General features: G+C 40.8%; 1 protein-coding gene across 2 annotated transcripts in view; it reads right to left on the reverse strand.

Moving 5' to 3' along the window:
• Positions 1-26,493, reverse strand: part of DCC (DCC netrin 1 receptor) — a 1,127,120-nt gene that overhangs the window by 328,567 nt on the left and 772,060 nt on the right. For both annotated transcript variants that reach the window (XM_078384133.1, XM_072992925.2), the window contains exon 8: positions 1,467-1,623. In XM_078384133.1, the coding sequence (XP_078240259.1) occupies positions 1,467-1,623 (157 nt within the window). The remainder of the gene's footprint in view (positions 1-1,466; positions 1,624-26,493) is intronic.

Here is a 26,493-nt window from a genome sequence, read left to right on the forward strand (position 1 = left end):
ACTCCCCTACTTGTGTGTTTGAACGAACTGGGTAAGTCACACCTGAATAGGGCAAGAGATATATAGAACTATAATGAGATAAGAAAGGTCGGTCACCTTGAATTGTACAGTAACAGCTAGTATAGATTTAGTTGTCCATGCTGAACATCCATCCGAACAAAATGTTATGGCTTTAGTAGTAAGTTAGTGTGTAACATGCAGAAAGCAGCAATTAAAATCTATTATGAAAGTGTTCTTCTGAATGCCCATCTCCATCTTTCTGGGTGTTAATATAGTTCTGTTCATTACTTTCCATCTAGCTACTCTGACTGATCTATGCAAGGATGTACCCACTGTAAACTAGAAAATGTCAAACAAAAGAAAACAGTTGACTAGGGCTCTGTAAGCAAGGGAGCTGAAGTATTACTCTCTGTGTGCATACACATGCCGGGATGAGCCTTACCTTGAGGTGGAGTGATATGGTTGATGCAGGCAGTAGGTGGCATAGCTTCACTTAGCATATCTGGAGCATTCAATATGACACTTTTTTTAAAAAGTGCTTTGTACATGTGTACTATTATGTTCACGTTATCTTTTACATTGCTTTTTTAAAAAACCACGCCCAACATTCCCTAATAAACAAATACATCTCCCACCCACCCCCGTGAAAATCCACATACATCCTTCCAATCATTTGATTCGTCCTGGGAAAGGTTAAGGTTTTCAGCAGGAGTTGTATCTATACTGATCTTGGGTTGGCAGGATAGATAGAACAAGCTTTGTGTGTTCCACTTGAGTGGGAGAAATATAACCCCTCTCCAGGCCTCAAAGAGGTCAGGGGAGGGGACAGCCCCCAGCATCAATGTAAGGGCCTTTTTTCTTTGACTTCTTTAAAAAAGAAAAAGGGGGGGAACGCTAGCACCCCAAGTTCCAAGGTCTGGGGCCTACCAGAATTCTGGATAGGTGCCCACCCTTAAGTTAGAATGTTAGTCTGGGGCTTAGGAGAATTACATTCAAGTTTCCCATTTAACCATGATAGGAGAATTACATTCAAGTCTCCCATTTAACCATGACTCGCGTTTCATGATCTTGAACGTCAATATACATCATCAATGTAAATCATTGTTTTAATTGGGTTTTTTTATGAATAATTTATTGTCAGCCACTCTGAGTAGACATATGTCTAGAAGGGCAGGATAAAAATCTAATAAATAAATAAATAAATAAATAAATAAATAAATAAATAAACAAACAAACAAACAAACAAACAAACAAATTAATTAATTAATTAATTAATTAATTAATAGCGTCTGTCATTGTCTTTGAGTTTGACGTCCTTCAAAGGGTTGTTACAAAGGTCAATGTCTTTGAACACACAAGATGAGAGATGAGATCTAAAGATAACTTGATAGGTATAATGTACAAAAACATGCACAGTCAGAAGCAGATGTGGCACCTGAGAGACGGCATCTATTATCTGGACCTACCTGTTGACACCTTCTCTGGAGAAGTAGACAGCATACGTCTGAATGTTTCCCTTAGGCTCCGCAGGCGGACGCCAGCTGAGACGGACAAATCGACTGGAGACCAAAACAGGGACCACATCTCGGGGAGCAGAGGGAAGGATGCTGGAACTTGGGATAGCTAAAGAAGGGGAAGGAGAGGAATCTGTCAGAGAGGTCGATGTTGTCGGGGTCTTGGGGCTAGTGGGAAAAACTACTGTAGACACATCTAACATTTCCGAAAACAAAGGACCAAGTGGATCAGGTGTGAGTAAGATGAACATAAGGGAAAAAAGAGAAAGAGAAGGAAAAAAAGAGAGAGAACTAACAGTAAAACCACTTTTTACAAAGCTGTTTATTGTAATCAAGAAATAATTTTGTAACAAAAGCGACAACAACAACTATGGTGTTTATCCCCATATCTATCTATCTATCTATCTATCTATCTATCTATCTATCTATCTATCTATCTATCTATCTATCTATCTATCTATCTATCTATCTATCGATCGATCGATCGATCGATCGATCGATCGATCGATCGATCGATCGATCTATCGATCTAGATCAATCGATCGATTGATCGATAGATAGTTTTAATTATATTTTAATTATAGAGGAGGTAACCATGTTAGTCTGTGGTAGCATGTAAAGCAAAAACAAGACAAACATAACAAAATAAAGAAGATTAAAGACATTGTGGCACCTTATATGTGAGTAAAATTATATTTTAATGTGAGTTTTTGTGGACAAATCCATTCCTTCAAACAGAAGAACAGAATTGTCTGAGGAAGTGGACTTGTCCATGAAAGCTCACATTAAAATACAGCAGTTAGTCTTTACGATGCCATGACATTTTTGTCTTCTTTTTTTTCCCCTTTTGTTTTTGCCTGACCTAAATAGTTTTAAGAGATAGATTAGAAAGATATGATAGATGGACAAAATTATAGAAGTATGGTGGAACAATTCTGTTCATTTGCTTCTCCCGGTAGCAGAGGATTTTGTGGGTTTTTTTGGCTGTTTCACAGTCAAAGTCTCCTGTTAAGAATACTGAAGCACCAAATGCCACAGCAGAACAATAGACATGTCTGAGGAAGTGGCCTTGATCCAAGAAAGCTCAGCTTAAAATATAGTCGTTAGTATTTCAAGTGCCACAACAATTTTGTCTCCTGTTGTTTTGTTTTTGGTCCGTTTACTTTTTCTTTTTGTCTGGTACGTTTTCTTTGTGAACCCAAGTAAATAAATATAGAGAGAAATGCATACATAAAGAAATAAATACATCAAAAAGAAGGTTGAGCAACTGTGAGTTATACAAAGTCTGTTGACTGACCTAATCTGCCAGTAAAAGAACTGAATATGAATATACAACACTCAAAGAGAAAGGATTGTTCACCAGGACACAAAGGGGCATCACTCTCTCTTGTAAAATCTATTCAAGACTAAAAGGAGCTAGTGTGTCGCACAGAATAGAACAGGGTAAATGTATTGGGGGCAAGACTTAGCACTTCTGAACAATACACAAATGCATATATGTGCCATTAACACTGTTGAGAGAGCATTGCACCATTGTCAGACGACAATGGCCATTTTGTCAAACATCCGAGTGCACCGCTTGGCTGAAATAAGGCTGCAGATACGGAGGCTTCTTTGCCTCACTTTCAAAGCATTATGGCTCAAAGGCTGAGAGACCATCTTGTTGCCCCAAAATGGAATGACCTTCCCTTGAACCTCAACAATAACGCCGCTTGGTGGGGTAATCTACATATAATGTGGATCAGTGCCCCATTTACCACAATGGACCAACTTCCCTTTCTAGCAGCTGTCAGCCATGTTTCTTAAATCTTCAGATTTCCTGGGATGCCTGAAATCTAACTGAAAGACAGTTCCTGTTCTAGCCTATAATATTATTGCTTTCAAAAGGAGCAAAGACAAGCAGGGATGTTTCTGTGAAGACACCTGATGGTATCTCAAAAGAATGGGGTATCCTTACTTCTTTCATCATCTAAGACAATGCCAAAGATTCCATAGTTTCCTCTTTGCCCTGCAAGTGGACAAGATATTTTCTGGAACTCTCCACTTAATGGTTTTATACAAATGGCGTAACTTATTCAAATTGCACAAAACTGTGATTACTGCTGCTTGTTTCATAGTGTTAAACATCGGAAACATTGGATGGGTTTTTAAAAAAACATCCTTTAAATTGATTAGTTAATCAGATGGTTCTTCTGTAATAAATATGTATGTGATTTGTTTGTATAGACTGTCCCAGAGGCATTGTGCATAAACTGGGGATAAAGCACTCCTTGTCTTCTTTTTGAGGTGAGGAACTTTGAAACATTCTGATATCCTAGGTCACTGGTTCTTAACCTTGGGTTACTCAGGAGTTTTGGACTGCAACTCCCAGAAGCCTTCACCACCAACTGTGCTGGCTGGGGTTTCTGGGAGTTGCAGTTCAAAAACATCCGAGTAACAAAGGTCAAGAACCACTGTCCTAGATGTCAACACAGCCCAACTTGACAAGACCAAGGAGCCCAGCAAGTATTCTTTCTATCCCTAGCCAAATATGATGCAAAGGAAGAATCCTGGGATATTCTTTTACTCTGGAACTTTGAGCACAGGGTACTCGTTTGCAACACTGTTAAAAAACACACACTTGTGTGTATGGATTAGATACATTGCACTTACGAAATGTAGTGTTTCCACACTAGAATAAGAGACAGAAGTCACAATTGATTCTGAGCATTTTTGTTGAGTTGCCTTAACATCTGCTGTCAACACCAGTGGCTTGCTGCCAATACAAGAGGTGCAACAGCAGAAGGGGTCGCAGGTGAAGATAGAAAAATATTGACAGAACCCAGCTAGAAAAGCTTGAAAGAGCATCTGGATATTCTCTGGCTCTAGCCCCAAGCTAAAGGTCTCATGCTTCTGTGAACACAGGCAAATTAGAAAGAAAATGTACAACATTGGTAAAGTCATGGACCAATTAGCTTTGCACAGGACCAGAGTGCTTGCTAAAACTGTTGAGGCTTTTTTGTGCACACTCATAGACCCGTTAAGTTTAAGTCTGAAAATTCATGGGTTTTCTCCCATGCTGTCTCACAGAATCTATTAGCTGCAAGTTTTAGCTAATGTTGTTGGAAAGCAGAGTCAGTTTACATCCTTAAAGACACAGTTAAGCTGCATGATTCTTGGCTTCTGCCCTTCAAGCCCAATGCCAAAAAGCTTTCCCCTCCCCCACATGTGCCATCTGTCAAGTCATGTCACTGGTCCACCCAAATTAACATGGTCCACCCAGACTGGGTACAGATTTACCAGACAATCATTTCTATTAATTACCGTATTTTTTTGGTGTATAAGACTATAGTTTTGTCTAAAATCTTTAAACTAAAAATTGAGGGTCGTCTTATACGTGGAGGTAAGCTGAGGAGAAAAAAAAACAAGTGGAGGGGAAAACAGGGATCAAAGCGATCCTGCAGGGCTTTGATCCCTGCTTTCCCCTCTACTTGATAAGCCTTAGCAAAAGGAAAGCAGGGATCAAAGTGCTGCAGGATCGCTTGGATCCCTGCTTTCCCCTTTGCTTGCTAAGTCCCATGGGGCTTAGCAAAAGGAGGGGGAAGGATCAAACCAATCCCATGGCTGTATAAGGGGGAAGGATCAAAATGATTGTGCAGTCATGGAATTGCTTTGATCCCTTTACCCCTCCTTTTGCTAAGCCACGTGGGACTCAGCACAAAGAGAGAAAGCAGGGATCAAAGCCATCCTGCAGCACTTTGATCCTTTTTACCCTACATTTGTTAAGCCCCACTTAGATTTCTTAATTTGGGCTTAGAAAAGTGGGGGGTGTCTTATACATGTAAAATATGGTACTTGGATGAGTGGGTGCAAGGAATGCCCATCAAATTATAGATGACACAAAACTTGGTGGAGTTGCTAATATCCTGGAGGAAAGAAACAATATTCAGCAAGATCTTGATAGGCTCAAGCACTGGACTGAAAACTACAGAATGAAATTTAAGAGGGATCATTGTAAAGTTCTGCCCTTTGGGGGGTGGGGTGGAGAATCAAATCCATAGTTATAAGATGAGGGATACTTGCCTCAGTAGTAGTATGAGTGAGAAGGAAGGTCAATTGCTCTTTTAGACTGTATTCACAGAAGTACAGACTTCGAATTTTGTGAAGCACTAGTTCCCCTCTATTTGGCACTAGTTAGGACACATCTTGAATATTGTATCCAGTTCTGGACACTGCACTATAAGATGGGTGCTTTAAGGGACAGTGTCACACTCATTTGTATACATTTGTATACATTCCCTGACAAATATGTATTTTATATGCATGTTCCTTTAATGTGCATGTTTGTAAGTAGGTTTACTCCAAAATAAGCATTTTTAATACACGTTGACATTGTTCAGCACTGAAGAGTTTACACCCATGCTTGGAGACATGCAAAATTCAAACTATAACTGAGCCCCAATTTGCATATTAGTCCTTGATCTCTAGATCATGCCGGTTCATTTGAAAAATGCAGCCTGACTGAAATCCTTTTCTGATCCAGGAACTTGCAATTTATTTGCAACAAAGAAGTACAGTCAATATTTCTGCTTGTTCCCATGCCAAATTTCTGGCCAATGTCCATTTCACGTTTATGCATGCAAACAAGAAAATCTGTCAGGAAGGCTGTAAAGTTTAAATACAAAGTTTATTGGTCTTCCAATGGCGAATGGAAAGAAATAACTTGTAGCAATGATTAATTCAAGTAATAAAAAAACTGAGCAAGTAATTATAAATTGTAGGTCTGCATCAACTGCTGCTTCATTTCCTGACACTTTAGGCACAAAAAATGTTAATTTCCTAGATTTTGAGAAATAAAAGATGGGTTTCCAGAAATTATTTCACAGTCACACAAATGCTGTTTCAATTCTTGAGTTGCTTTAAAAGTTATCAGCAAGGGACAAGAAAGAGCACACAGCCAGAGACATAAGTGCTCTTCAATGCAATGCTAGATAGGTGGGCTATATTATAAACTAAACATGCAAAATAAGAGAAGCAACACAATCCCTTATAGGTACAGAGAAATATCTCTTGGAATATTGGAACATATCTGAAAATGGAAGAAATGACCCATATGCTTGCTTCTGTCATTCATCAAAATGAGAAAAGACTACCCCTCGCATTCCCACAAACACACATGGTGTTTTTTTTCCAGTCCTAAGGTACTTTGTAAAAAACAGTATGAAATGAAATGGAAGCCTAGAACGTGTGCAGCCATAACCATACTTCGTAAATGTACAGTATCTCACTCTTTTCAAAATAAAAGCCTTCAGACTGAGACTGAAGGTATGTCTTTGTTGTTTAGTCATTTAGTTGTGTCTGACTCTTTGTGACCCCATGGACCAGAGCACCCCAGGCCCTCCTATCTTCCACTGCCTCCCGGAGTTGGGTCAAATTCATGTTGGTCGCTTCGATGACACTGTCCAACCATCTCGTCCTCTGTCATCCCCGTCTCCTCTTGACTTCACACTTTCCCAACATCAGGGTCTTTTCCAGGGAGTCTTCTCTTCTAATGAGATGGCCAAAGTATTGGAGCCTCAGCTTCAGATCTGTCTAGTTTACTATTTTCTTACTAGCCAGATGCCTCTGGAAAGCTTATCTTCTGAAAGCAGAAATCCACCCTTAACCTTTGCCCTCCAACAACTAAATTCTGTGGGAGACTGTTTTTTTAACCAAAAATCTGGAAATTTTTCTTTTTGGGACTACAATTCCAAGATCTCTCAGCTAGATTGGCCACAGTCCATAAAAGTATAGGCTGAATTCTTAATATGGTGGTTTTGCCTAGCCACAATGGGAATACATTCAACCGTTAGTCTCAACCAGAATAGGTCCACTGAAGTGATGACCAGAATCCCATTAGGAAATCTGATTCTTAAAAACATCCCTTAAGTTGGTGAATGTGGAAGATTATACTTCTGTGCCCACGATCCAACATGCCAGGAAATGGCCCGATGTTGCTGCATAATATCAGGCCACATTGCCAACAGAAAAAAAGGATGCCAAGGTTTACATAGCAAAGGGGAACCCGAATGTTGACGGCACCAATGACAGCACCTGAGATGGTCTATATAGGATACCCTTTTGTGCTCGCTACCATTCACAATGAGATTAAGTAAAAGGAAATCCCAGAAGCTGACTTCATTTTTTCATCAGTTAACCAATTCTCACCCAAACACAAAGCAATTGTCAAGGCTGTTTTTTGACAAGTTTTAGTGACAGTGAGTACAAAAGTTTGTGCACACATATTTTACTATCAAGAAGGAGTGATGTTGGTTGACAACTAGCTAAAGGTATTCTGTGCTTTTTAAACAGAGACACTTCCACAACATACTAGCTTCTTCCTACTCTTATGTGTTCCATTTCCATACAATTTATTTCATTTCATTTAGGACCTGAATAAGTGATAGAGCGTATTAACCCATTTGTACCGATCTGAATATTAAGATTTAATGGAGATGTCTCTGTGTTAAGGTCATGGTTTTCAGGGTTTCAATGGCTGAAATCGGGTAGCAAGAAGCATGTAAAGAAGGCCCACTGAAACAATGGTATTTACATAGGTGATGAATATCACATCCTCACTGATTCAATGGGCTACTCTAGTTGCAATTTACTACTAGATTTCAATTTGTCTGTGGCACTGTGAGAGTGGCACTGGTATGTGGCCCTGTGATAAGAAAGTGTGGAGTTCCCGTTGTTGCCCAGTCTTACATAAGGAAGGCATAAGGATTGAGGTGGGCATTTGTTTGGATCAATATTGCTGGATTCTGTAAATTGTCATGTATCTACTGGGGGTGGATAGTGGGGAATAACTGTAGTTGTCTGTTTGAAAGAGAAAAACCTTGTGGCTCCTCAGGGATTAACAAATTTTATCTGAATTAGATTTTCACTGAAAACTTTCCCAAATGAAATTTTCAGGCAGCACAGAGTTCTTTTCCAATAAAAAGGACAATTTTTGTCCAGTCGTGTTCGACTCTAGGGGGCGGAACTCATCCCCGTTTCCAAGCCACAGAGCCAGCATTTTGTCCGAAGACAATCTTCCGTGGTCACATGGCCAATGCGACTTAGACACGGAACGCTGTTACCTTCCCACCGAAGTGGCCCCTATTTCTCTACTTGCATTTGCATGCTTTCGAACCGCTAGGTTGGCAGGAGCTGGGACAAGCGACGGGCACTCACTCCGTCACGTGGATTCGATCTTACAGTTGAAGATCTATAGACCTTACAGCACAGAGGCTTCTGCAGTTTAACCCACAGCACCACCACGTCCCCACGAGCGCCACCACATCCCCATTATTTTCTTTTCCATTATTGCCATACAAACATGCATGTGCTTTTGCCTTTACTCGTGGTTTATGAGAGCAGCTTCTTTGTGTCTTTCCTTTTTGCTCCTTCGCTGGTAGGTTGTACTGGAAGTAGTGATACTCTGTAATACTTTGTGGTCTTACAAGTAACACACAATCCTATTGATGGGTGCATAAAGTTTGTGTAACAAGTAGGATTAATTATGCCTCGTTGGTGAGGTGTCAGGACACATAACAGTTGCATAACTGAACATATGACCAGGCATGCAATGGAGAAATGCCCTGGCACTGTGTCAATTGCCTGCACTTGGTCACAAGCAGTTGTGCAAACCTACATAAATGATAAATGGCAAAAAAATACACAGACTGCCTGGAAAGAACACACCCTGTGGAATCCTTTCAAGAGAATTGATTAAGACATATTAAAACAATTTCCTTAAAAACTGGATGTTCCTCAGGATCTATCTTCAATTTTCTCTCTGGATAAGACTGGGTTGAAAAATAATAATGTATTGAAAAAAATTAAACCTTGTCTTATCAGAACAAATGTTTGCTTCACTGAAGGGGTTCAGAAGTCTTCAGTCCAGAAGACAACACCTCCAAAGTTGACTGGTTTCATTCTGAGCAATATTCCATGGTAACTCCTACCAATGCACTGTGTTCTAACAAGAGATGGGCATAAGCCACTGGTTTGGCAGTTTGTGAGAATTCATTTAGCGGTTGAACAGGTGTTTGATGCTTCAAAGCCCCACCTCCTCTGGTGGGCACCCACTCAGGGGCAGCTCCCAGAGGAGGCAGGGCAGGAAAGCCAGGCTGCTGCCTCCAAGGGGATGCCCGCCAGAGGAGGTGGGGCTTTTATGTACTGAACACCTGTTTGGACATTAAACGAACTGGCACAAACCACTGAGCTCCATAAACAGCTTCTGTCCCAGGTTCTTTACCTTCTCTTAGGTATTTGAATGAAATTGATGTCAAAACTTGTTTGGAAAAAAAAGTATTATTTCACTTCTCCCCTTCATTGGACGGGCAAATTGCTGTTCATGTTTGTGAGGAAAATCAATTGGAAATCTAGCCATAATGGCTGCTTTCATTTGTGCATTGAACACGGCCCCATAATTAACTGACACCATTCGCAAAGAAATCGATCGGCAAAAATAACAGTGATCAAGGCCTTGAGTCTCAGGTTGCCTCCATTTTTGTCACCCTCGTTATTTGATCAAGGGTTGCTGGGAAAACCATTGGCTTCACAGTCCAAGTACACCTGTCATAAACAATTAGTCAACAAGAAAGACAAGTGCTATGTGAGAAGGTGCCATCACTTGGAAATTGCAGAAATGTTCAGTCACAGAAGCGTAGCAAGGGTGTCCCAAGACATTTTGCTCCTTGAGGCAGGGCAACAAATGCTACCATTCCCCCACCTGACCCTACTTCCATGTCAAGATGCATAGCCTTCAAGGGCAGCCACATTCATTGGATACAAGGCAATACAAATACAATAACAGCAATGGAAATAACTAATTATTGGCTGCCCTTTCATGACAAGTGGAATCTACTGCTTGAGATACTGCCATTCTTTGCCATAGGACTGGGCAGGATCCGTTCTCCTCGGCTATTTTGAAGCCCTCAGTGCCATCACAGAACCTGTTTGAAGAGTGGAGGGCCAAAGGTTGAGAACTCCTGGTGCAAGGCCAGAGTGTTTCCCCCCCCTCATTAAGAACAGAACCCTATTTCTGCTCTTGGAGGCCTTCAGCAGCAGCTCTTCTAAGCATGAGGAAGCCTCCCTAAGCTGTTGTCCCCTCCCCAAAGCACATAAATGAAAAATTAAACCAGAAGTATTTGTCCAAACACTTCCTATTCATTTATTTTTAAATGTCTGAAGATAGCAGTTTCTGGGTGTACCTGTAATAGGATCTGGGCACAAAAAAATGACTCAGATTCCCAATGAGAGTTTGTTTTGCTTAACAAGACTAGTTAGAAAAACAGAATCATACTGTACATCTGGAAGAGATATTAAAGTCAAAGAGCAGGCAATACACTGTTGTTACATCCCTGAAAGGTAGCTGTTAATTTAAAAAAACCCACAGCAGAACCCAACGAAGGAGAACTTAACAGTTTCTAAGTCACGGTGGAACCACTCATACCACCGGGATGTTCTTCCTATTGTTTAGTTGAAAGATCCTTCATTATTATTTGAACCTGCTTGTTTCTGCAGAGGTCCCCAAACTTTTGAGAAGGTTACAAAATGTTGTTAGACTATAGCTCTCTGTCCATTGTCTGTGATGGTGGAGATTCTGAGAGACTGAAGTCCAAGAGCATCGGAGAACTATGAATGGGAACCACCTCTTTACCTGTCGCTCCACTATCTGTGTGACAGCCCTTTGAATAGTTGGAATGTCCACAAAATGATTTCTTCTGCAAGCTGAACATACAGAGCTTCTTCTGCCATCTCACGGGGAATGTCATTTTTAAGCTTACAGTATTGTCATCTTTATTGCCCAACTGTGTTCATTTCCCAGTCTCTTGATATCTTTTTTCCCCTTGTGGTCACCAACTTTGCAGCTAATGTGCTGCACGGGACTATTGCAAGGATAAAAACAGAGGATCATGTAGGCCACTGAGAACATCCAAACATCTGCTTTGTCAACCTCTTCACAATTTCAGAACTTAATAGCATATTCCTGGAGGAATGATAAAAACTAGGTGCATTCATGAATATAGAAAAGGGAATCCTTTTCCTTTGCCCTGAAGAAATTGGGATAAAACAGACACTACTGAAGTACAGTGGTGCCTCGCTTAACGAGCGCACCGTTTAACGACGAATCTGCATAGCAACGTGTTTTTTGCAATCTTTTTTTACGATCGCATTGCGATGTTTTCTATGGGCAAACATTGCATTGCGATGTTTGGGAAACAGCTGATCGGCGGTTCCAAAATGGCCGCCAGAAGAAGAAAATGGCCGCCTGCAGCGTTTTCGCGCCCTGCCCTCGCTTACCAAGGCGGCCAAAATAGCGGCCGTGTGGGGAATCTTCGCTTAACTGTGAGTTTATCCCCCATAGGAACGCATTAAACGGAGTTTAATGCGTTCCTATGGGGTTTTCAGTTCTGTTTAGCAATGTTTCCGGATAGCGATATTTTTCCTGGAACGGATTAATCTTGCCATGCGGGGCACTGTAATTGGGAGTAACTTCGCACAACACAACCAATAATGTCTTGGTTTTGTAGGAAGCTGTTGTTGGAGGTTTGGCAGCCTTGCAAGCTGGCTGCAGTTTGTTTGACTGGAAAGGCCTTTTCTGGGCTGGGCTGACTGTCACTCTACCTAGCATTAATAAACCATTCCCTTCAAAGAGCATTAACAAACCATTCCCATTCAAAGAGAACCCCCCACCCCTCTGCTGAGTGTTCCTTTCCCCTCTCTTTAGTCTGTTGGAAGGCAGTTTTATTGTTAATTTGCTGTTGATCTGTTCACAGCTTTAAGTTATGAAACATTTTTATTCTTTCTCCTACAAATGTCTCAGAGTAACTTACTGAGACCTTAAGTATCAGTTAATGAGAAAGGGGTGGACTACCTGGAGGACTAGTAACTATTCTCCTCTGTGAGTCTATGTACTTTTAGGTAAAGGTTCCCCTTGACATTTAGTCCAGTCGTGTCTGACTCTAAGGCGTGGTGCTCATCCCCGTTTCCAAGTCGAAGAACCAGTGTTTGTCCAAAGACAGTTTCCGTGGTCACGTAGCCACCGCGACTAGACATGGGACGCCGTTACCTTCCCACCATGGTGGTACCTATTTATCTACTCACATTTTTACATGCTTTCGAACTGCTAGGTTGGCAGGAGCTGAGACAAGTGACAGGAGCTGACTTGCATGGATTCGATCTTACGACGGCTGGTCTTGTGACCTTGCAGCACAGAGGCTTCTGCGGTTTAACCCACAGTGCCACCACATCCCTTTTTACTGTACTTTTACTGCAGAGCAAAAGAAAATTTACCCAAAATTCAAGACTCTGCAACAGTTGTCCCATATAAACAAGTGTGTGCAGGGTTTTTTTAAAAAAATTCCAACAATATTTTGCTTTTTTTTTTTTTTTTTTTTTTTTGCCTTTTCACTATTTTTCATTTTCTTGATTAAGGAGTTTTAAATTCCAAACACACTGAATATAACATCACAGACAGAAGATTGTTGTCTTTCAGAGGTTTCACTTATTTAAGGAGGCCTGCTTTACTTGTGGAAAAGCACAGACTTAAGTCCAGAGAGATGCAGATTTTGTTTACTATTTGCATCCCTGAAAGTAGCTGTACTGTTTTTAACGAATACAGAAGTTGTCAGTGGAACCAACAGAGAACCTAGGAGGGAGTGTAAGTAATTAACATATGTGAATAATTAACACTAACAAGAGTGGGGAGTAAAACAGGGAATATTGTGGAACAAGCAAGCAACACAAAGACAAAAAAAGTGAAGAGATTGGAGAATAAACAAATTCAGTTCTTCTGAATCTGGTTCTCCGCAATGTGCTTAGAGACAAGCAATGTATCCCTCCCTGTTTTCGTCATCACTCTTCTCCACATGAAGGAGCAACATGTCTGAATAGGAAAAGAGTCTTACTCATGGGCAGCCTGTCTGCATAAGCAAGAACCCTGGAAGACTGGAGTCCTTATATTTTCAGAGAGTCTACATGTGAGTAAGAACTTCTATCCTCAAACATCAGTGGATTGCTGAGAACTGGGTAGTGACTGAACAGAATTGCAGTCTTCTTACCACTAAAAGTAGTATTGTGAGACTTCCCAGAAATTATTGTTATGCCCATATTTAAGCTGCTAGGGAAAGCTCGTCACAGCTTTTTGACATGTTATTTAGACCTCAAAAATCAGTTATTTCGATCTGTCATACACATGTGGCATTTCCCTAACCAGAACCAACAGCTCTTTATGGCTGTTTGTAAGGGTAAAACTGGATGATACGTTCTTCATCTTTTTTGAAGAGGTGCTGCATCTATTGGTTAAAAAGAAAATCTATGTCCTGTGATATTCCTTACCTACCTACCGTATCTTGCATTTAGCATGCTTTGGTTTTTGATTGGTCCTTAGCTGGTAAATATGGACTTAATTTGCAAATTTGTTTACTGTGGCACATTATCTCTAAAGAATTATTATGGTGTGGGTGGGCTGGTTAACTGTAGGAAATACAAATTCCTTTTAAAGCCTAGCTTTATCCTAATTGGTTGGGAGAAAGGAAGGAGATGAGAGCATAGATCTCCCATGAGAGCATGTCAGTCACATCTGTTTGAGCACACATCTGTTTGAGCACTAAGTAATCTTCTTTCATAAGAGGCACATCTTGTACCGAGTTACCAGATGAGCGGGATATAAATCAAATAAATAAATAAATAAATAAAATTGTTCAACAAGCATCGACTGTGCAAGGTCTCTGATTTTCTCCTTTCACAATGCCCAACAAATAGGACAGGATGTGCTTATCTAGTAAGAGTTGGCTGATTCATCTAAGATGGACTTAAACGACCTTCAGATTAATGTTAGTCCCCCAATACTCTATCCCATGATCAATTTTGTCCCAGAAAGGAAAACATTACCTAGCAGGACACATTATTTTCCTTGGAGAGTGAGCAGGAAACATGTCCATCTATTTCTCAAGAGAACATGTCTCTACATTCCTCATGCTTGTCACCAATATCTGTTTATATATATAGCAACCGTGGAGATTTATGATGAAGGGTTCATAGAGATCCAATCCCTTCAACCACACAATATATTTCTGAGAAGTCTGCAGCCTTGCCTGCTACGGTTATAAACTGGAAACAGCAAACCAATAAATAAAATGAATCAAATCTTTTCTCTCACAACCCTGTTCTTTTGAGAACATTTCTTGGCTTCCAAACTTCCTCTTTTCATACTGCGGAGGAAAGCTAGCCCTCCCATAGTGTAGAGTATTTATGCCTTATGCTGCCCTTCTAAGGCTTTGGGTCAGGAACAAAACTTCTCAAAGGCTGTCACCAAAGCTGTGACCGTCTGACAAGGAGGAAAGATCAGATGGCCTGCCAGGAATCTCAACCAAATAGATGAGTTAGGGAGTAGATACATGTCCTCCTGCCATTCTGGCTGAGAGAGACAATCAACCTGATCAGTGGGCAGGAAGAGGGTAGAAAGAGATGCCATAATAATGTCATAGGATCATAGAATCATATTACAGTGGTGCCTCGCTAGACGATGATAATCCATTCCACTGAAATCGCTGTTTAGCAAAATCATTGTCTAGCGAAAAGCATTTCCCCATTGGAATGCACTGAAACCTGTTTAATGTGTTCCAATGGGGAAGAATCATCGTTGTCTAGCAAAGATCGGCCATAGGAATGCCGCTTTGCGAACCGCCAATCAGCTGTTTAAATTGCTGTCTTACGAAGCTTAGGTCCCGAAAGCACCTGTTTTGCAAGCGCGGAGGGAGCTGTCAAAATCGTCATCTAGCAAAAATTGGTTTGCGAAGCAGGGACCAAACATTGTCCAGCTAAATTCCCCCATAGGTATCACTGTTTTGCGAATTGCTATAGCAATCACAAAAAGTCAATGTCTAGCAAAAAACGGTCAACTGTCTAGTGAGGCACCACTGTACTATATAATAGATTTGGAAAGCGCCTATAAACTGATCAAGTCCAACCCCCTGCTCAATGCAGATGGCTGTCTAGCTTTCTCTTGAACGCCCCAAGGGTTGGAGAGGAAATTGTCTCACTGCTCTAACTATTAAGAAGTTTTTCCTTATAGTCAACTGAAATCTGATTACCTGTAGCTTGGACCTATTATTAAATGTCTTGCATTGCAGAATGATGGAGAACAGATCCTGCTCCTCTTCTGTATGGCAACCCTTCAAGTATTTTCTTTTGTAGATATATGCTTTATCAAATATATAAAACTATAAGGTCTATCAAGTGTGCAAAAGGTGTTCAGAGATACAGTATACAAAGGAGAAAGGAGAGAGGAGAGCAAGCTCAAAGACAAAACCTATGGTTTCCATTAGGACTGTGGATCAGATTTAGACAAATCTCAAATTCTCAATCAAATGACCTTGGTTTGGGTGGATTTGTATTAAGTCTCAATTGAAGTGACCTGGCCAGATTTGGCTGCAGGGTGAAACAAACCCAATTTGTGCATTAATTTGTGTTCAGAGTGCAAATTGAATCAGATAGCATCTCTTCAGCCTTTTCACTTTTTTTCTGAAAAAGAATGAAATTTAAAGGTGCCTTGCACATAAACACCTGAAGTAGCGGTCTAAAATTTGGCAGGTTCCTCCCTCCTTTATTTAATTGATTTAACTTTTATACCACCCATCTGGTTGACAAGGCCACTCCGGGCGGTTTACAACATTATAATATCATAAACAGCAATTTAAAAACAGTAAACATAATAGCCATAAAAACCAAAAATTACACACGTGCGCAAAACATGTCTCAACATTTCCTATTCCTCCATGTAAAAAAAAAGGGGGGGGGATGGATGTTTGGGTTTGCTAATGCAAATCAGGAGAAGGTTTAGGAACTCCACTCCACTTTAGTGCACAAAACGAGTCAGAAAAGCGGAAAGTGCTCTGGACTGATCAAGATCCATTCTGAAGCCCTGAAATGGCCTCCCAATTGGAAGAGGGCGTGCACGCTAAGCTCTGTTTTGTAGGCAGGGAGTCCCAGGTAGAGCAGGGACTAATCTCTCCTACCTTGCAGTTGTTTCTATGGGTCTACTCTATTGAAAATTAAGAGGGAATGCTGCTCTGCTAGTATCCAAAGTGGCAATAAAGCATTTTTAGTGCCCATAAAAAACATTCAACCACCTTCTCAGTCATGAAAAGAAGCCCTGTTCAGAATATCTTAGAATTCATCAAACCACCCATCAAAGTCTCAGGATCTGTTCTCTGCCTCACTCCCAACCACCAACCACCCTCACTGAAGTATGATGAGGAATCCTGGGCTGAATAATACTTAACCCTAGCACCAGTCCTGAGATTAGGCCCTAGCATGTCCCATTTTTAAAAAGAACCAGGTATCCGGTGATAAGAAACAGATGGAGAACTATTACCAGTGAGAGCAGACAGAACTGAACTAGACAGTCTTAACAGTTTGATTTCAAATAAGGTAGCTTGGTACAAACTCCACCCCCTTCATCTTACAGAACATGCGCTGAATACTTGCAGATGCATTTTGGATGTTGAAGTTTTTTATTTGGCAGTGGCAAATGGTGACTCCAATTTCAGGGGTGCTGTGAATCCATTCCAGGTTTGAGTTTACACATTAGAGGAGCTGTTATAAGTGCTGAACCATACCCGCAGAATACTTCCCCTCCCCCTTAAGACAGCTCCTTAGCAATGCAGACTAAAGCCTGCAGTGGCTTCAGAGCATCCCTAAACTGGAGTCACTAGTCCCCCCACTAGTGGTTGGTACTGTCTCCATGATAAGGGTGCAAATCCTCAGCCTCACAGGTAAACACAAGAAACCACAACATTCTTCTCACCAGTGAGGACTGAAAGTTATTCCCTGCCAGAAAGCCAAGAATTTTCTTATTTATGAGAAGCAGAGTCAGGCAGGTATGTTGTCTGGGCAATTCTGTTCAAAAACACAAATCTGCATACCTCTAAGGAAATTTCATTGTGGTTTTTTGGCAGAATTGTGCAATTGCACTGAAACTAGGATGGCTGCTACTCTGTTTCAGACTTCAAAAAAAAAATGAGAAACAGTAAAGGGATTATTTGCAGTTTCCCAGACCTTCTGTGTTTGTTTTATGATTGCTTCCAGTAGGGAAAATGAACTAGCTTTGTACAGAGACATTTCATGAATACTACAATCATAGAATAATGGAGTTGGAAGGAGCCTATAAGGCCATTAAGTCCAGCCTAGTCCAATCTAAATCAAAACAGATCTAACAAATGGTTGTCTAATTTTCTTTTAAATGCCTCCAGCATTAGAGCACTCACCACCTCCAGAGGAAATTGGTTCCATTGTCGTACTGCTCTAACAGGAAGTTTTCCCTATTATTCAAGCAAAATCTGGCTTCCTGTAGTCAAGACCATTCTTACATGCCTGCACTCTGGGATGACCAAGAATAGATCCTGCCCTTCCTCCATATGACAATATTTCAATTATTTGAAAAGTCCTATCATTATCTTTGCTCAGACTTCTATTCTCAAGGCTAAGCATGTCTGGTTCTTCCAGTCTTTCATCATAGGGCTTAGTTTCCAGTCCCCTGATCATCCTTGCTGCCTTCCTCTGAGCTTGTTCCAGTTTGTTGATATTAAAGTGTGGTGTTCAGAGCTGAACACAGTACTCAGGATGAGGCCTAACAGATGTCAAATGGAGAGGAACTAGTATATCATGAGATTTGGAAACTGTATTTCTTTTAATGCAGCCTAAAATAACATTGACCTTTGTTGCCGCCACATTGCACTGTTAGCTCAGTGATCACCTTCCTGTTTATAATATTACTGCGCCAAGTATCTCCCATCTTGTAACTATGCATTTGGGATTGTTCTGTCGGTGCTGAACTTGTAACTTATCCCTGTTACATTTCATTCTGTTGTTTGCAGCCCAGTGCTTGAGCCTGTAACGATCTTTCTGAATGCTGTCCCTTTCTTCCAGGATATTGCCTGTTCCACCCAATTTTCTGTCATCCACATATCTGATAAGCATTCCATACACCCAGTCAATCCAGGTCAGATAAGCATTCCATACACCCAGTCAATCCAAGTCTTTAATAAAAATGTTGAATTTTGTTGAATTGAGGACAACTTGATGCGTGTCTCACTCTCATACTGGAGGTGAGGAACTCTCATGGGACTTGAACAGTTCTGCTAGATGTGTCTTATTATGTCAAGCGGCCTAAGTCAGGGATGGGTAACATATTGCCCATGGACCACTCACACAAATATTTTTTCCTTTTTTTAAAATGAGTCTCAGGAAACCCTCTTGTGCTTGGTATGGGATGGGGGAGGATCTGATGAGGCCTCCTACCATCCCTACTCTCCTCCCTCCATTTTTAAACTTTGGATACTAGAAGGTAGGATGATTCTGGTTATCCCTTGTAAATTCCATTTCTATAAGAAAGAAAATGGAAACAAGAATCATGGGATGGAGTGATATTGTCCTCTAAGGCTGAGCAATGTATGTTCCCAATTCCCACTCCTGACCTAAATCAGTGACAATAAGGACGGTATGGAGTGTCCTTCATATCCTCACTATTTGATCACTTGATATATTCATGGATATGAACATGCCATAAGTGGGCATCATAAAGATTCTGGGCCACCATTTTGTGGTTCTGGACCAACTCCTCCAAAAAATATAACTGAAAGTTAAATTGCTAACAACTACAGTGGGGTCTTGACTTGAGAACTTAATCCATATTGGAAGGAGGTTCTCAAGTCAAAAAGTTCTCAGGTCAAATCTGCATTTCCCATAGGAATGCATTGAAAACCATTTGATCCGTATCTGCTCTTTTCCGTCCATAGAAACTAATGGGAAGCTGCTATTCCGCCTTCGACCACTAGAGGGGGATATTTTGTTTCTTTTTTTCTTAGGTGAAGAAAGGTTCAGGGAAGGCAGGGAAAAGTCAGTCCAGGCAGTACAAGTACCAGGCAGTCCGCAGACTGTCTCCCAATCCACTCTCTAAACGCTGGGAGGAGTGAGGAAGCAGACAGGCACCCTTTTCACTGGCCAACAGTTAACTGAAAGTTCACATTTTGCACTTTCCCTGCCTCCCGCGTGGGTTTTTTTCAGTTCTTAACTCAAATCTAAGTACTTAAGTCAAGTCAATATTTTCCTATGAGAGTGGTTCTTAAGTCAAAATGTTCTTAACTCGAGCCGTTCTTAAATCAAGACCCCACTGTACCAGACAGTTGATTCTCTAGCCTAACCAACCCCATGAACTGGTTTTGAACAAACTTTCAATGAGATGGTCCCAAGAAAAACTAACACATTGAGGAAAAAAACGCATGAAAACAGATGGCTCTTTCCACTGTAGTTTAGGTGCCTCATGGATATATCTTGTGATTTGAGGGCAACTTCAGTGTTTAAATATCCGTGTTTGTGGCAAGTAGACTAAAAAGTAACAAACAGAACCAATCTCTTTTACTTCTTTTCTTTTCCAGAAATGAAAAAGCAGTTTCAATTAACCTCTACTGACCGCTATTAATGGAAAAGTCGCCTTGTCTTTTACTGCCACTTAATTTTAGATCCCAAGAATAGTTTGTTTTAACTAACCTGCTTTGAAATAAACACTATCAAAAGGAGGATCTAAATGGAAGGTGGAGGGAGAAGAATGAGTTCTTTTAAAGCACAGTCAAGTTCAGCAGTGGTTTCCTCCATGGCTCATAATGCGTGAAAATTTGGGGACTTGACACCTGGAACAAACAGCTGGGACGGCAAGGTCAACTCTGAAATTTGCAAACCGCTCAGAAAAAAAATGTTCCCTGAAGTGCTATTCCAAAGTTCCATCTTCTCCAGCTGTTACAAATGCTTGATCCGTCAAGGCAGCAGGTCATTTCCACATGGTGTACTCCACAGGAAGCCCTCCAGCAAACCACTAAACTAGCCGTCTCCTGACACACCACAGCTGTTCTTTGATATGTGCCTTGCAATGAACTTTTGCTCCTGGAAGATTTTTTTTTCTGGGACTTTCAAGCACAGATCATCCCATTTTCTTTTCACAACAACCTTGTAAGGCAGTGTCAAGGTCAGATGTATGACTCTAGAACAAATAAGCTCAGAGCCCTATAAATCTTTATAATACCCTTTGGTAGTTTGAGTCTTCGTTTAATGCGTTCCTATAGGGCCCAAACTCAACGTTCAGCGAAGTTCCTCCATAGCGCTGCCATTTTCGCGCCCTAGGTAAGCGAGGGCAGGGCGCGAAAATGGTTGTGGTGGCCATTTTGGGCACTCAGTGGCCATTTTGGAACCGCCGATCAGCTTTCAAAAAACATTGCAATGCAAAGATCGGTAAGCGAAAAAACATCGCAATGCGATCGCATTAGCGATCTAAAAAAATAGATCGCTATGTGGATTCGTTGTTAAACGGTGTGCTCGTTATGCGAGGCACCACTGTAAATAAAAGGTGGTCTAGAAATGGAAAAAAAATTGTTGTCTTTCAGGGAAAAGAAGAAAGAAAAGGATATTTCTCAGGACTTCTGGTATGTTTCAGGAAGAGATTTTTTTTCCAAATACATGGCACCACTGAAAATGACAAGAAGGTGATATGAAGGAATATGAGCATTGTTAACATACAGTAAGTATTAACATCTGGATTGGCCCCACACTCTTTCATGTAAGCAGGCAATCCCCCATGCTGCTGGCATGAAGTAAAGAAATTCAACTTATGAGGTTGCCAAAGACATCTTGGGTTGAATGGCAAGCATCACCGAAACTGAAGATATATGAGAACATCCACTCAGTGAATGCTATAGGGCAGGGGTCCCCAACCTTGGGCCTCCAAATGTTCTTGGACTACAACTCCCAGAAGCCTTCACCACCACCTCTGCTGGCCAGGATTTCTGGGAGTTGAAGTCCAAGAGCATCTGGAGGTCCAAGGTTAGGGACCACTGATATAGGGGACATTTGGAGGAAATGAATCATCTAGGTGTAGAACACATCCAGAATTGAAAAAGGCTCTCATAGGATGTCCTGGATATACAGTATTTGAGTGGACAGGCTTCCAGTTTTACATTCCAACTTGACTTCAGCAATAAACAAGTCCTCTCCTGAGCCACAACAACCTGAAACTTCATGGGAGGGTTTCATGATGTAGTGTGTTATGACAACAATGTTCTATGTCTTAAACTGGGCCAGTGCTGCCATGGGAAAAAAGCACATATCGAATTCTTGATCTACAGAGAATGGTATCACAGAAGTGAAGCAGGAAGGAACAAACAATGCTGTATGGCCTGCATCACTCAAAGAAAAGCAGAAGAAACTCATTACGATGTCCTCTCTTAAAGAAGAATTTTAAAATACCTGGCAACTCCAGAGCAGAAGAATCTGGCTATTGAACAGGAAATTTAATAGAGTTAGGCATGCTTAATGGATAGGAAAACTGATGCCCAGCAAGATTCAAGAATATTTTCCCCCACCTAATGTCACAGAGATGACTGTTCTAATAAAACTCATGAATCTTTGGCAGAGTAAGCAAAATCATCCTCGTATGCCCCATGAAAAATGGAGCATCTGGAGAATTTTTTCTGCTATAAACTAGAAAATAAAATACGGTTATGGTGAACACTGGAGACTTAGAAATGTGGTGTCCTATCTGCTATTTGCTTCTCCAGAAGCACTAAGATGGGCCAAATTAGAGCAACACGGAAAAGTTGCATCTGAAAGACCAAATGCACACAATGTTTATAGGGAGGCCCCAGGCCAGTCGTTCCCAATCTTTGTGTCCCTAGATGTTCCTGGACTAAAACTCTGAGGAGCCTTTATCATTAGCTGTGCTGGCCAGGATTTCTGGGAGTTGTAGTCCAAGAACATTTGTGGACCCAAGGTTGAGAACCACTGGTCTAGAACCAAGAGAAGGCTTGTTTTGGTGCCTTCCAGTCTGCAGGACAATTTCAAATTCATCATATTTATCTTTAACACTGTTATGCAGTTTAGTCGTTTAGTCATGTCTGACTTTTCGTGACCCCATGGACCAGAGCACACCAGGCCCTCCTGTCTTTTACACACACACACACACACACACACACACACACACAAATTTAATTTATATATACAGTAATTTATATATGAAATCTAGATTTTAAACATCACAACTTAAAGCAAACAGTTTAAAAATATAACACACAAATGTACACACACAGAGAAGAGGGAAGTAGTGATCCGAAAACAATATTTGAGGAAAAGACAGAGTGGAGGACTTCCAAAAGCAAAACCAGTCCATTTGGGAGTTAGATGAACCTACATTGTGAGTGCCACAACAGAGGTTATTTCCGTTTTGTCAGATTAAATGTGCTTCTAAACAGAATGTGGGAAAGCAAAATTTTGCCTAGTAACTCTCAGAATTTCCTAGCCAGCAGGGAAGCTGGTAATAAATTTCTCCTAACTCTGCTTCTGAAGTTGGGAGTACATGCAAAAGGGTTTCTCTTCCTGTTCATTCAGAGGGTGGACAAGATGTCATTGTTAAAAAAGGAGACACTTATTTTAGATAAGAACTATTAATCCTTGCTCCTCTTTTCCTCATATGGAAAACTGAAGAAGATTCTTCTCTCCACGGTGAATGGCAAATTCTTGGCAGAGTTCTTGTCCTGGTGGATATAATGTTTTGCATAAAGGTATCCATATATTTGTAAGGGGGGATTTATTTTGTTGCACAGTTATACAATTTGGTGCAAGAATTGCTCAAATTGCCAAGAACTGAGGTGATGGCTACTTTGTCTAAGAATCTGAAGCAGTGGATGGGTTGTGTGTTGCTTTCTTAAGGAGTATCCAGTCCTTCTGTGTTTTGCTTCTCAAAGGGAAGAGACAATAGAGGTTTTTATGGCATCCAACTGTGTTGTTCAAAAGAGGAGTAAGATCACCATTTCCACCCCACAAACTACCATTCATCTACATGCCCATCAGTCCTCATCATCATTGTGAAGGGTGAAGGATCCTGAGAAGGAGGCTGGGCTCTCTAGTCCCATCTGGTTTCCTTTTCCATCCTATGGCCTTCCTTAAGAGCCCTTCAATTCCAGCAAACAGCTTATGGGAAGGAGTGAAAGAAGCCAGTGGAAGAGATGAAAAGCTACAGTTTGCCAGTAGAACTTTCAACACTATTAAAATCTAATTGCAGCAAAACTCAGCCATTTTTCACCCATATGTGACCTCACAATATCTAATTCTGTAAACTGCTTGCATATGGTTATTCAAACTCTTAATCTATGGTATGCTAAATTAATGGAAACATTGGCCTGCCTATAATTTGCCTCTTATATTCCCTTGGTAAGGAAGCATTTCATTTCACAAAGGAATGATTTGGACATTGCTAGTTTGTGCTGACCCTGAGCTAGACATCCTGGAGAGTGAAGTCAAGTGGGCCTTAGAAAGCATGGCTAACAACAAGGCCAGTGGAGGTGACGGCATTCCAGTGGAACTATTTAAAATCTTAAAAGATGACTCTGTTAAGGTGCTACACTCAATATGCCAGTGAGTTTGGAAAACTTAACAGTGGCCAGAGGACTGGAAAAGATCAGTCTACATCCCAATCCCAAGGAAGGGCAATGCCAAAGAATGCTCCAACTACTGTACAATCGCACTCATTTCATACTCTAGCAAGGTTATGCTCAAAATCCTACCAGGTAGGCTTCAGCAGTATGTGGACCAAGAACTCCCAGAAGTACAAGCTGGATTCCGAAGGGGCAGAAGAACTAGAGACCAAATTGCTAACATGCGCTGGATTATAGAGAAAGCCAGAGAGTTCCAGAAAAACATCTACTTCTGATTAATTTTCTACTCAAAAGCCTTTGATTGTGTGAACCACAGCAAAATATGAGCACCTTATCTATCTCCTAAGAAACCTACATGTAGGGCAGGAAGCAACAGTTAGAACTGGATATGGAACAACTGATTGATTCAAAATTGGGAAAGGAGTACGACAAGGCTGTATATTGTCTCACTGCTTATTTAACTTATATGCAGAATACATCATGCAAAAGGCCAGACTGGAGGAATCCCAAGCCAGAATTAAGATTGCCGGAAGAAATATCAACAACCTCCGATATGCAGATGATACTACTCTGATGGCAGAAAGTGAGGAGGAATTAAAGAACCTCTTAATGAGGGTGAAAGAGGAGAGTGCCAAAAATGCTCTGAAGCTCTACACTGAAAAAACTAAGATCATGGCCACTGGCACATAGAAGGAGAAGATATGGAGGCAGTGACAGATTTTATTTTTTGGGGCTCCATGATCACTGCATATGGTGACAGCAGCCATGAAATTAAACAGACGCCTGTTTATTTTGTTTGATGTATGCTGCCCAGAGTAGTCGAATGATATATAAATATAGCAAATAAATAATAAATAAAATAAATGAATTCTTGGGAGGAAACCGATGACAAACCTTGACAGCATCTTAAAAAGCAGAGACATCATTTTGCCGACAAAGGTCCGCATAGTCAAAGCTATGGTTTTTTCCAGTAGTGATGTATGGAAGTGAGAGCTGGACCATAAAGAAGGCTGACTGTTGATGTATTTGTACATTTGAATTGTGGTGGTGTAGGAGGCTCTCGAGAGTCCCCTGGACTGCAAGGAGAACAAACCTATCCATTTTGAAGTAAACCAACCCTGAGTGCTCACTGGAAGGACAGATCCTGAAGCTGAGGCTCCAATCATTTGGCCATCTCATGAAAAGAGAAGACTCCCTGGAAAAGATGCTGATGTTGGGAAAGAGTGAAGGCAGGAGGAGAAGGAGACGACCGAGGATGAGATGGATGGACAGTGTCACTGAAGCTACTAAGATGAATTTGACCCAACTCCATGAGGCAGTGGAAGATAGGAGGGCCTGCCATGCTCTGGTCCGTGGGGTCACAAAGAGTCAGACAAGACTTAACGAATAAACAACAACAACAACAAAAGGTTGTTGTTTCAGTTAGCAGAATCTAATATTTTACAGGGGAAAGGATAATTCTAAACTAAGGGAGATAAGCCTAGACACTCCTGTCTAAGCAAATGCAAGACTACAATTGTTTTGATTTTTCAATGCAAATTAATGTCAGGTTTACAAATTAATTCAGGTTAACTCACACTCCCCGCTTTGCATCTTTAAACAACACACTATCCTGATGCCTGAGTAAGACAGGTGTGTTATTGTGAAACTTGTGTTAAAATTAGTTCAGATCTTTCCAGTCATGCTGGTGGGGAGATGCAGATTCATCTTTCACTGGTCATATGCACAGAGGCATTTTGTAAACTGAACAGTTAATAACTTGGTCTCTTTCAAGATTTATTTTCTGCATAATGTCACTGAAATTAATATTAACAGCACAGTATACCTAACTTAACTTATGTATAAAGACTTACAGTTCCCAGATAAATTTATGTGATCCTCCCCCCACCAACCAACCCCCTAGAATTAACTTCCCTAACCAGCAGATGGTAGTATACCATTTCCTTATCAGTCAGCAAGGATGGGAAAAAAATGTTATATTAACTCATTTTTAAAAACAAAATTCTCCAATTTGCAGTCAAAGAGCCTATTTTAAAAAAGCGTTCCAATATCTGAAGTCTTCCAATCATCAGGAAGAAACTGAAGGAGGCTGATTTTTCTTCCTTTCTTTGTAAATTATATGTAAATAAATGTGCACGATTCAAAACATATATCTCCGTAAAATGCTCAGAAATGTGCTCCATAACATCAATAGGGGAAATTCGCACAAGAGGACATAAAACAAGAAAAGTCTGTCGTAAATTTCATAATAAAGAACAGTCTGCGCTGAAGTATGTATGTATGCAAGAAAAAACAGATTGTTGTAATAGATTTGAAATGAGGAAAGTCTGTTGGGGTTTGTAGAACAGCAACAAAATTGAGACTGCAAGATTTTCACGCCTCTACCAGTCACCTTCTGTTCAATATGCTGCCACGTCCTTTTTATGTCTTGAGAAACATAGTAGGACATTTAGCTCAAGGCACATTGTAGCACTCCAGATGTTAATGTA

Source organism: Pogona vitticeps, chromosome 2 (genome assembly GCF_051106095.1).
Source record: "Pogona vitticeps strain Pit_001003342236 chromosome 2, PviZW2.1, whole genome shotgun sequence".
In the NCBI taxonomy this organism is placed as follows: domain Eukaryota; kingdom Metazoa; phylum Chordata; class Lepidosauria; order Squamata; family Agamidae; genus Pogona; species Pogona vitticeps.